The sequence below is a fragment of the Citrus sinensis genome, chromosome 4 (assembly GCF_022201045.2).
Source record: "Citrus sinensis cultivar Valencia sweet orange chromosome 4, DVS_A1.0, whole genome shotgun sequence".
Lineage (NCBI taxonomy): Eukaryota > Viridiplantae > Streptophyta > Magnoliopsida > Sapindales > Rutaceae > Citrus > Citrus sinensis.
This window is the reverse complement of record NC_068559.1, coordinates 5,351,116-5,363,023: the sequence shown is the minus strand read 5'-3', so window position 1 is coordinate 5,363,023 and position 11,908 is coordinate 5,351,116. Positions and strand designations below refer to the sequence as shown.

Below are 11,908 nucleotides of genomic sequence, written 5' to 3'. Positions count from 1 at the left end.
TTGCCACTTGTTTCTATTTCAGGTTTCCATTTACACCTGGTTTAATCAGCTAGCATGCGCACGTGAAAAATTTGCGTAATCTGGTGATTTTTTAAAAATAAATAAATAAATTTTTTTGTCTATATATATATATACATATATATATATAATACAAAACCCAATGTCGAAACTGGATGGTACTTGCTTTGTTTGAATATATTACAGAGAACTTTTGGAAGGCATCAATCTGTACATTTATTTGCAATTAGGCATGCGTGTCAGCTTGTAATCTTGGGTTTGACTTCATTGTCTTCTTTGCTAAGTTGCGGATATCTTCCCTACTGGACTCGATTGATATCTGTACAAGCTCTTTTGCGCCACCGCGTGATATGAAGTCCCTCGCATTGTCCTCTGTAAGGAGGAGAAGATCACGTCGAGTTAAAAGCATGAAATTCATAGCAGAGTGATGCAATTGATCAGCACAAATAAGTGTTAAGATATGGGAGTTTGATTTCTATCTCGAGTTGCTCCTAGGAAAGTCTTATGACCATTTTCCAGTTTTGTTTAGAACAGACTATAATATATCTCATTATCATCTATTATCTTGGGCGAAAGTATTAAAATATTCCATATCTACACGTTATTTCTTAAAATGTCCTAATGATTTTTATAATTCTCAGAAAAGATTAAAATCTCTCCATTTATATTAGATCCTAATCATGCACTGGCAAGCGATGGTCAAGCACAATAAGCAGTTTACCGTTTTGTGCTAAATGACAAAGTGCAAGTTCAACATGGCGCCGGGTTGAAGCCGAATTGGTTTTAGAGTTGGCAATCAACCATTCAAGGGCACTGTCTTCCATCAGATGTGAACGGCCCTTTCTTTGTCCTGCAGTGGCAAACATTCATAAGAATTATGATCAGTGCAGACTGAAGATGGCTGATCATGATCATATATAACTTATGAAAAGAAAGTAGGAACAGACCTTGAACAATTGCCCGGGATTCACATTTTGCAAAGTTAGCTAGTCCTCTAGCAACCTGTGCAATGACATCAATATTCCCAGATCTAACCATTGCCAGAAGTGCTTTAATGGCTCCATCTTCTTCCAGCATCGTGTGTAACTTCTCTGTTGCATAAAAAACCCAAGCGTCAATACATCCATATTTCATTATAATGATTCAGTATTAATAGTATGTTTATATATCAGTTTATGGCTTTTGGAGAAACTAATGACCTGTCCTGATGAAGAAATTCGACAGAAAAACTGGAAGATCATTTTCGACTTACCATTGCCACAGAGGTTTGCAAGTGCACCGGCTACCATTCTAAGAGTTTGTGGATCATCAGTTTTGGAAGCTGTTTTTGCTAGCAGCTGACCTCCTCCTCTGCTCATGATTAAGCCCTGATTCATCTCTGAGAAGATGTTTTTTTTTTTTTTAAAGGAAAAAATATATATAGTTCAGTTTCTTATTGTTCATGACCAAGCAATAAATTATTATCATTACAATAGAACCATAAATAAACAAGGAATTCACAATGCAACTTTACCCTAAATCTTAGGAACCTTAGGTTCGCAAGATTAGATTAATTTACTTAATTACACATATAGGCCAATTTATTGCTTGAAAATCCGTATTGCTGTGTCTACTGGTAAAAGCAATAAAATAAAAGGGAAAATTTTGAAAATGGAAATAAAATCATCGGTTATCAATATTGGGAAGCCGTAATCTGTAAATCCACTGATACAAAACAAACAAATAGATTACCATTCATTGCTAGATTGGCAATGGCACCAGAAGCCACTCTCAGAATAGTTGTATTTTGCGACGTTCGCAACAGCAACAGCAAAGCATCTAAACCACCTTCCTCCACTATTTTTTCTTGATTAATATCTGAAAGGACAAACATTCTTTAGCTAACGTCAATTATTCAACTTTGGAGTCTGGAGCTTAGAAGACAGAAACTGATGAACATTTTAATTCAAGAGAAAAGAGAGGCTTCCACCAAATGCACCCCCCAAAAGAAAGGCTTAGCATATGTGTAATCAACAGACGAATGACCCCAATTCATCAATATACGTCTCATAGAAAGAAGGTAGAATACCTTCAGCAGCAAGATTGGCTACAACTTTCACGGCATGGATCTGGACATCTGGATCTTCAGATGTTAACAATTGCAATATCTTTGGAAGCCCAACTGCATTTGCAAAGCCAACGAGCTTTGTGAATTAATATACCTAAGTTTGTATCAGAGCAAAAACTTGTGACTGTTTATAAACATTGTTCTAGTTTGTTTAATCAGGGTAAAAAATTGTAATTCAATTCTGTTTATAAACACTGTTCTTGCCTTCATCACATATCTTTGCAATTGTTGCCCTCTGACCAGATAATTCCCTGGATGGGTTTGACTTCTGTAAACTCATTGGAGCCCCAAATCTTGAAGATCCTTTACTGATGTAATCCTTTGTATATGGTTTCTTGTCCTGTAAAATACTATTATATAAGATCACATACCAGTAAGTAGAAAATGTATTAATAAATTACCTCAAAATCATCATCATGTTCAGGAGCAGTCTTCTTTAGTTTGACAAGTTCATATTCAATAGCCTTCCTCTGCTTCTCTTCAACTAAAAGTCTTTGCCTGGCAGCTTGAAGCTCGTCACTCATTGTTTCCTTCATAATTTCAGTTTTCCAGAAAATATATAAATTTTCAAGTCCATAGTTGTCACATGATTATAATCCAGACAAAATCATTTCAAAAATTGAAGAAAATATTTGCCAATACCATTTGGTTTTTAATGCCAATCATACCTTTTCTTCCAGAAGATTTTTGTACTCCGATTTCAAGGTTTGAACTTCGTACACAGCAGATTCATGCAGCTGACGGGTTTCCTTTAGCTTCACACAAAGTTCATGAACCTCTTTCTGTCCCTGAATTTCCATAGATAACGGTATTAAGATCATTATCAAAGGGATTTTGAAGGTAAAAATGAATTCAGAAGTCATAAATTTATGAGCTCTAAAAGCAAGTACAAACAATATATCATATTTCAACTATTCAATTTTGATTTTGGGATAAAAAGTTAACCTGATTTGAGTTTTGGTAATCACTTAAAAGCTTCTTTACCATATCCAACTGTTCCACTGCACCTTCAAAACAGGCATGCTCATCCTCTAGTTTCTTATTTAGCTCTGCAATTTTCTTCTCATATAGCTGAGTGGTGTCTGCAAGAGCTTTTTGGTATGTGGAATTTTCCATCTCATATTGCTACAAAAAACAACAAAATAAAAGGAGTTTGATTTGTGCCCATCACGTTGATACAACTTATGATGAAATAAATAGTTTCACAAATATTATGTAAAAGAAAGACTAAAAGAACATGGCGGGATGATAAAAGGCCCTAAAGAAGAAATTTCATTATTATACTTTTAATTTCTGGGCCGACCATGCATCTCAAACAAAATCATGAGTAATTCCAAAAATAAAAATCTACAATGATGCCAATACAAAAACAGGAACTTTCTAAATCTCGATATTTGTCCATCTATATTTGCATGTCACGAACTTTTTACCCTCTTTCTACTAGAGGAAGCTAAACATTTTAACCATCAAAGTTACCCTTAGTTTGAGAACTACACAAGAATTGGTTTGAGAAGACAAGGCAAACTGCAGACACAATATACTGTTAAAATATGAAAAGTGAAAGAAGGATATACGTTTTGGGATGGAAGGGAAGCGCATGAAGCAAGGAGATAGAGAAAAGAACATAAAAACCATTCCAGTATTGAATATATAACGTAAATACCTCAATTGACTTTTGATTATCACTAATCAGCTTCTTCATTGTATCAACTTGTTCCTCAGCACCTTCAGACCGGGCATGCTCAATTTCTAGCTGCTTAATCAATTCAGTTATTTTCTTCTCGTACATTTGGGTGGTATCAGCCAATACTTTCTGGTATGAAGAATTATCAAGTTGTTGTTGCTACTAACAGAGAACCAAGAAAAAAAAATGTAGTTTAACCAAGAAAAAAAAAATGTAGTTTAACTTTTTTCATTAACAAATAAACTGATTCTAGAATTATACAACAGTAACTTAAGAACAACAATCAAACTTTTCACACGTCTAGCACTTCCATACACAGAAATATCTATCAAACTTTGTGTGAACTTGCACGCTAATTGTAACTACCACTGACCCAGTGACTGATACAAAGCCCAAGTCAGCTTTTGTTTCTCGATTGTAAAATTAAGGAAATAGTTATTATGCATGATATATCCACTAGTATGATATTACTAAGTTAAGTTGATTAAGAGAATGTATCAAACAAAATAGAGCATTGCTTAAAGCGGAAAAGAAGATGAGTTGCTAGATAGTCGAGACTTTGTGAAAGAAGGGAAGTACCTTGCTATTTTTCAAACTTATCTCTAGCTGTACAATCTTTTCACGCTTCAGATTATTCTGATCCTTTTGGTGGTTCAATTCGCCCAAGATTTTTTCCACCTCCAATTCAAGATGAGCATTTTCCTTCTCTAGAAACTGCAAGTCAGAACAACATGTTGGGAAGCAAAGGGATTCTATTAAAACAGGCATAGGAATACAAAGTAATAAATGAATGTACAACTTGGAACAAATACAGATGTTTTTTATGACAAATTTAGAAAATTCCTGGCTATGAATGATGGTTTCTATCAATTTGAACAAAAGAATTTTTTAGGAGAGAGAACTACCTCAGACCTTGTTACTAGATTTCTCATTGATTCATCATACGAGATTTGAGATTCTCTGAGTTGCTTTTCAAACTCATACTTGTCATTTTCTCTCAACTTCTGTTGCATCTCAATTTTTGCAGTAAGAAGTTCTACTTGGGTGACTAAGTTGTCTTTTGCTTCATCATATGAGATTTGACACTCTCTCAGCAGTTTTTCTAACTCACACTTGTCATTTTCTCTCAACTTCTGTTTCCTTTCAATTTCTGCAGTAAGATGGTCTACTTGAGTCTCAAGCTTCCGGCATAAACTTTCATAATCAAACTCTTCTTTAAGCTTTACCATGTTAACTACTTTCATTGCCTGCAAAAGCAAAAATATGCAGTTCCTATTTAAATCAAGTAACTAAATTTTTTTTTAAAATCCAAATTTAAGTGCAAGAACTCAAACAACAAAATACGAATAGATCCCTGAGGAAAAAGAATTAATGAGAACTAGTTAAAGGATTAGTATAAAAAAACCATCATTCCATTTGGGGCGACAACATATGATGACTAATTAATGAACAAAATCTGAATAAACTTCCCAAGATGAGACTGTTTAGGATCAAAAAAGCTGCTGGTGTCAAGGGCTTTGCTAGACCCTGCTAGTAGAGAGTGAAACTGAGAATTATATAAATCAACATCCATCTGTCCAGCTCTTTAACATCTTCCCTTGGATAACTACTTTCTCTCAGAGGTCTTTCTATTAAATTATGATGCAATTGAAGAATATTTTCCAAATCAGCTCACTGCAGGAAATAACATCATGTTCCTCCCACAGTTCAATTTAGTGCACCACAAGCTTCCCTCTTACAATAAAACCTAGGCTGTCAGGAACATGGAACAGACATTCTATTGAGCCTGCTACATTTTTTGTGGTCACTTCTATTGTCAAGGGATAAACAAATTATGCAACTGGCGATCACATCATTTCCGGGGAAAAAAAACAAAAACATACACAAACACATTTATTTGATAGGAACAAAAACAATAATAACATTTATATTGCATGCTTCATTTAAATCCTTTCATATAATCAAAGCATATTCAGTCCAAGGATAGACATAATGGGGAAGATTCACAGAATTTAGACCATCCTTATCATACGACTGAAAAATCCAGAACTAGACTTTGTATTTATGTAACTGGAAGACTAACGCACGACTGCAACAATAATTCAGGGTGGAAAAAGAGGTTTGTTAACGATCAACTAGCTGAGGTAGTGAAGTCTCTTGGGATCATAGCAGCAACAACTTTAGTCCGGGTTTGGGTGAGGAGTGAGTTTTAGAATGTCATCCTGTTATCCCCCTCACCATTGTCCTGCTCTCTTGTGCAAGACAATCATTAGCTCTTGGGGGAAAAAAAATGTGAATTGGAAGGGAGCTTTCGTTATTTTTTTCAATTAAACTGACTCACCCTTTGTCCAAACATTATTGTGCTTGTGGTCTCCGCATGATTACGTGCAGATGGCCCAACTGTTATTATGAGTGAAGTCCGCGCTGAGCCTATTTGATAATGAATAAATTCCCATGAGAGGGGTTAAAGGGGGAACAGAAAAAAATAAAAAAGTTTCAGACAACAATGTGACATACAGATACATGCAAAATGTGGAACATTTAATCAGAATTATTGTTTACGAAAACTTTAACTAAACAATGAAAAGAAAGGTCTAAATATTACCAAATGATATATCAATGAACAAGTATAAACTCAATAAATGTACTGCAAATTTTGACCTATATATCAATTTTACAAAAGCATTCCTATAACTTAAAAGAAACATCATAAACATTAACAACTAATTCTGGTGTAATAAGTTTCTAAATATTGAAAGGAATATGTACTTATTGAAAAATATCTTTTGCTGTATTAGCAAAATATTCAAGAAACAGAGCAAAATGTAAGGACTTTCGAGATGACCTCCAAAAGAATCACGGAGCAATCTTGTCAACTTAGAATCCCTTGTAGGTATATGTGGACTGTTCTCAGCCAGAGCATTTATACATTTGCCGAGGGAACTAAGAGAAAGATTAATGAACTTAGCCTCTTCAAGCAAGGGGCCTTCACTACCTGCAACATATGAATAATCATGAAAGTTCTTGAAGACAAAATGAATAAAAGCAAACTACCAATTTAGTCACTTAAAATTCTCAATTATCAAGTAAATCTTCTTAACCAATTATTATGAAACAATTTTGTCTTAATATTACTTGAGATATGAGACTTCCCAAAGGGAACAAGTGAAAATAAAAATCCATTTTAACAAAGGGATCTGCTTTTCCCCAGAACAGTGAATTGAAAAAGAAATAAAAGGAAAACACCAAATAAATGGGACCTAAATAAAAGATGGAAGTTTGCAAGTTTGAGATGCAGCTATCAAATTACAAGTATTAAACGAAAAATATACCAGATTTATCTATTCTTTCAGAACCCGCAAGATCCACAATCAGCAACTTGCTTTTTCTAACTAGCGGTACATGATTGTCACCAGGTAACTCAGTTCTTGTGTCTTTCTCTTCAGAAGTAATTTTATCAATGATTTCATGAACAGATCTTCGAATATAAACCTGGTGAAACCAACTGAATTCAGATGACTAGAAGAATTTGCTCTGTGTTGTTCTTGAAAAAGAACATCATGATATACAGGCAACAGATGCTCACCACGAGAATTGCATGACTACGTGAAGACTCGGTATTAAGCTTCGTATTAGCTGCATGACGGTTTACCTCACCAACTTGGAGCAGCTGTAAGAGATGATCAAGATCTCGAAGTTTAACTACAGTTGCACCAGGCAGTGACACTTCTCCGGTCTTGGGGTCCTCATTAATTGGGATATTAACCTTTTCTGGTGCAAGCAAATCTTGAATGGATTCCATGTACAGCTGGAGGAAAAAAATATGAATTAATGCTGAAAGAGTCATTATCCGTTAGGAAAACAAAGCTAACTAACCATTTGAGCACGTCAATAACAAGAAGACAACTGCATTCTAGTAGTTACATGGAATCATTTAGTGTGGTTACAAGAATCAATGAAACAAATGCCTTATCAACAGATCACCACATGATATGGGCTCGAATTTGCAATGAAAACAAACAACACTCTATCTGAGAAACAGAAGCATGTTGCCACAGGGTTTGGTGCAATTTAGAACTTTCCTCTGGCAGTCTAGCCCCAAGACTCTAATTATAAAACATGTGGGAGAAACAGATCCCTACATTCTCAAGCCACTGGTTTCTTTTGTTTACCTCTTTGTTCAAATTAATATAATATTTTTTTATGGTAACAGCTTGTCAAACAATCTTTCCTACATGCTCTAAAACCATTTAACTTTTTCTTATACACCTAGATGTTTCAACATTTTTGGTTTACAAGAATATGACTTAAAAAGAATAAACGTACCTATCAAATTTAAAGCACCTCAAAATTGTGGTTTGCTCAAACCAACACACAGCAATAAGAAAGAGTTGATGTAGCACTTCAACAATAAATATCAAAAAATATTTAAATACATGCTAAGAAAAAAGCAAGTTCTGATGCAACATAAACTAAAGTGCTGTACCTGCAAATAGGAGACTTCCACACTATCAGAGGTAACGGACATACTGGAAATTATGTCTTCTAAAGCTCTAACCATGATACCACGTTCAGATGCATCATCTTTACCCAGTCTGCCAAGTGTATACGTTTTGCCGGTACCAGTTTGACCATAGGCCATAACCGTCCCATTATATCCATTCAATACACTCTGCAAAAGTTAATGAAAATTGTCCATAACAATTAAGATACCCTCCATATCTGATATGAGTCAATGTTAGATTTAAATTGACTATTTCAAAACCGTAACTACCTATAACTTTCCACTGGAACATAAATGAGACAAACAAAGGCGGAAAAATGGAGGAAAAATACTTGAGGTTGTCAAGCGAGTTGGTGGTTTTTTGGGTTACCAAAAACAAAACAAATTTATCTGTTTTTTATTGGTGTTGGAAAGCCTAGTAGTTGGAACTCTAGTCTCAGTCTGTGAAGAAGATTTAAGCATAGACAACACCCTCTGAGAGACCCATGATTCATACTATTTGTTGAAGCGAATTATACTAGTTACTAACTTACCTCAACTACAGGTTTTGCTACTACTTCATAAACTCGCCTTTGAGAGGCAGTTTCTGTGAAAACTTCATCAAATCTGTAAGATTCAGAACTCCAGTTGTTTTTTCTCAACCTCAACCGCTTAAGCTACAAAAGAAAAATACATGGGTCAACTTCAACTAATTCAAATCTCTGCAGATGCTGCTCAGAAAAAATTTTAAATAATAAATGCATAAATGATGAGAGAAATAGCCGATCATTTTGATGAATAAATACATTTCAGCTGGAACCAATCATTTCCTAGTTTCAAACAACATAGAATAATTTATTTTCTAATATTTTAATAGATCATGAAGAGCACCTCCGGTTGCAACTCAACACAATCAGCAAAATCAGTGTCCGAGAGAAGATCCTCAGCATTTCTTGGTCGAAGTCTGACAGCTACCCTCACCCTTCCAGGATCTGTTAAAATGGTCAAACTTCAAAATGTTATATAAAGAAGAGTTAGCCTAACATGACAACTAATTGCTTAATATGTACTGGGCCAGGTTTAGTTGTCGAAGCAAACAACATATTATACAGATACCATTTCCAATTCTCCATTAGCAAAAAATTCAGTCATGCTTGCTATCATACTATTTGAAAAAATAAAAATAAATTTGATTTCAGGACTTTGTTAACAGTACAAAGGGGGAAAATGCATCTAATTTTTATCCAACCACAATCATGTTCACCTCTCCTCATAAAATACACGAGAACAAGGAAGCTTTCACTTAAGCTTTAACAAGCTACTAGAACACTAAATGCATCACAAGAAGATAAAAACAACCATAAAAACAGTATAGATGACCTCATAAATAAAAACTCATCTAATTCAGAGTCCAAAATTTAGTTATAAAGTCACTAAGTGCATTGAGATCACAACAAATACAGTGATAATTTCGAGGATGATAAGGTAAAATGGCATTGCTGACTTATATATCCCAACCAAATCAAAATTGCAGAGGTCAACTGTCACTAAAAAATTTAAGCTCTTTTCACCCAATGTGGCTAATTGAATCTGGTTAGACCAATTTTCAAGTACCATATGGCTTACTTCACTTGGTTCTTTCTGAGCACAAAATGTTCAAAGCAGCACGGATAATCATGCAGGAAACTACAAAAACTAATAGTCCAAACTTACATTCAGCCCATAATATCACTAGAAATTGCCAAGCATTCATCTTATCTTGTCAACCAGCTGAACTTTGCATTCATCAAAAAAAGTACCCACAAACTCAAAGAGCCATTTCAATCCACAGAACCAGAAACTAGACTACCCAAAATCCGCCTTTAGAAAATAAATAAATAAAAACAAACATGTACAACTCGAAAGCAACCAACACAGCATCACCAAAAACAAAGAGTATCATAAAAGTAAAAATTGAAAAAAAAAAACATTTTGCAATAAGCCCAAATACCAGAAATCAAAACTGAACCTTCTTACGCAACAAAATTGAGTTGCCAACAAAAAGTTCGAGTAAATATCATTGAACCCACTGAATTTTGAAAATTTTGTAAAACCTCCTAAAAAATTCATATATTCATAAAAAAGTCCCTGCGCAGAAACTGTCCTAGAAATTAATTTATGCCCGGAAAGGAACACAGAGAGAGAGAGAGAGAGAGAGAAGGTGGGACCTTCATAGTTATTGCTGGGGTGAATGCGATGGTTGGGAGTGACAGAGCGTCTGAAAGAAGAAGAAGACGAAGAGGTGGAAGAAGAAGCAGAAGAGGGTCTCTCTTTAGAGGTACGGACGGAGTGATTATGAATTGGTCCATTGTTTAAGTTTCTTGACGACGAATGCGATGAAGGAGGAATGTGATTATGTCTTTCTCTTGATGCTGTTGCCCTCAAACTGGAAGAGCCCGAAGCAGCCATTTGAATTCGTGTTAATAATAATTTTCATGCATTTGGCATTTTTGAAGTGTGTGAAGAAGAAGAAGAAGAAGAAGAAGAAGAAGAAGAAGACCGAAGTGGTCGATGCAGGCCAGATTTGGTATTTAAAGAAATATTTAAAAAAGAATCAAATAAAAAAAATTTCTTTCAAATTAATTACCAAACGAAAGAGAAAAAGAAAGATTGAGGGCAGCACGTACGATGCAAGAGAGAGAAATGTTCCCGCGTCGTGTTGTTGTTATTGTCGTTGTTAATGTTGTAACGTTGGGGACGGCTTTTTTTATTTAATTGTTTGATATTTTCAAATCATATATGCCGTATGCTTCAAGCTTTATTTTCTTTTTCTTCTTCTTCCTCTTTTTTTTTTTCAAAACTACTTAAAGTTGAGAAGAAATTTTAGGATGCGTTCGGTTGGTAAAAAAATAAAGAAAGTTTAATGTGTTGTGTTTTATTGTCTCAAGACCGTGTTCGAATAATAAATGGAAAATACAAACCACTTATGGGATGTTGTTTTGAGTATTGGAGTGCATGTTTCTAAGTATATACATTAAAATCTCGATAAATTAATAGTATTAGAATTATGAAAAATTATTAATTTAACGAATATTAATATATGCAAAATTGTAATTATCAATTTATGAACAAATTTCTTATTTTCTGATAGTACTATCACATTTATGTAGTATTTATTATGTTTTATTTGAATGTTGGTAGTAATTAAATTATTGTAAATTTAATTTTTTTTATATTAAAGATGACATAGGGAGCCCCTCTCGTACTTATTGCAAAATGAAAATGCAAACTAACATCACATTACTAAAATAATTAGCAATGAAATTCAATTCTAAATCAATTTCAAGAAACAACTAACAACACTAAGAACATATTTTACAAAAGACGTAGATGACATATCACGTGGATTTAATTTCAAATAAGTAATTATTAATTTATATAGTAGGATGGACCCATAAAAAATAAGATTTAAAAAATTATTATCTTATAAGTATATCAAATTATTAATTTAGTACGTTGGTCCCAAGTTGGGAGCTGTAAAAATTATTACTTAATTGAGATTATAAATCTCGAGTATTAATTTAATGAAGTTCAACTACTTCTCTTTAAGTTTAGATATCTAGATTACATTATGACA

General features: G+C 34.1%; 1 protein-coding gene across 4 annotated transcripts; it reads right to left on the bottom strand.

The window, feature by feature from the left end:
- Positions 1 to 98: 98 nt before the first annotated feature.
- Positions 99 to 10,986, bottom strand: LOC102619026 (kinesin-like protein KIN-UC). 4 transcript variants are annotated; one of them, XM_025100489.2, is made up of 21 exons: positions 10,959 to 10,986; positions 9,184 to 9,284; positions 8,847 to 8,969; positions 8,296 to 8,481; positions 7,396 to 7,617; positions 7,142 to 7,301; positions 6,655 to 6,804; positions 6,151 to 6,239; positions 4,715 to 5,056; positions 4,389 to 4,523; positions 3,789 to 3,968; positions 3,071 to 3,250; positions 2,794 to 2,913; positions 2,527 to 2,655; positions 2,330 to 2,465; positions 2,087 to 2,179; positions 1,750 to 1,875; positions 1,271 to 1,396; positions 966 to 1,109; positions 740 to 868; positions 99 to 390 (listed from the first exon to the last, which is right to left on the bottom strand). In XM_025100489.2, exons 4-21 carry the CDS (start codon positions 8,449 to 8,451, stop codon positions 245 to 247), a joined length of 2,763 nt encoding a protein of 920 aa, XP_024956257.1. In that variant the 5' UTR covers positions 8,452 to 8,481; positions 8,847 to 8,969; positions 9,184 to 9,284; positions 10,959 to 10,986; the 3' UTR covers positions 99 to 244. The 4 variants fall into 4 exon arrangements, with proteins under 4 accessions (XP_024956257.1, XP_006485597.1, XP_006485598.1 ...); XM_006485534.4 differs by lacking the exon at positions 10,959 to 10,986 and adding an exon at positions 10,500 to 10,929; XM_006485535.4 differs by lacking the exon at positions 10,959 to 10,986 and adding an exon at positions 10,500 to 10,929 and having other exon boundaries at positions 3,789 to 3,938.
- Positions 10,987 to 11,908: the final 922 nt, after the last annotated feature.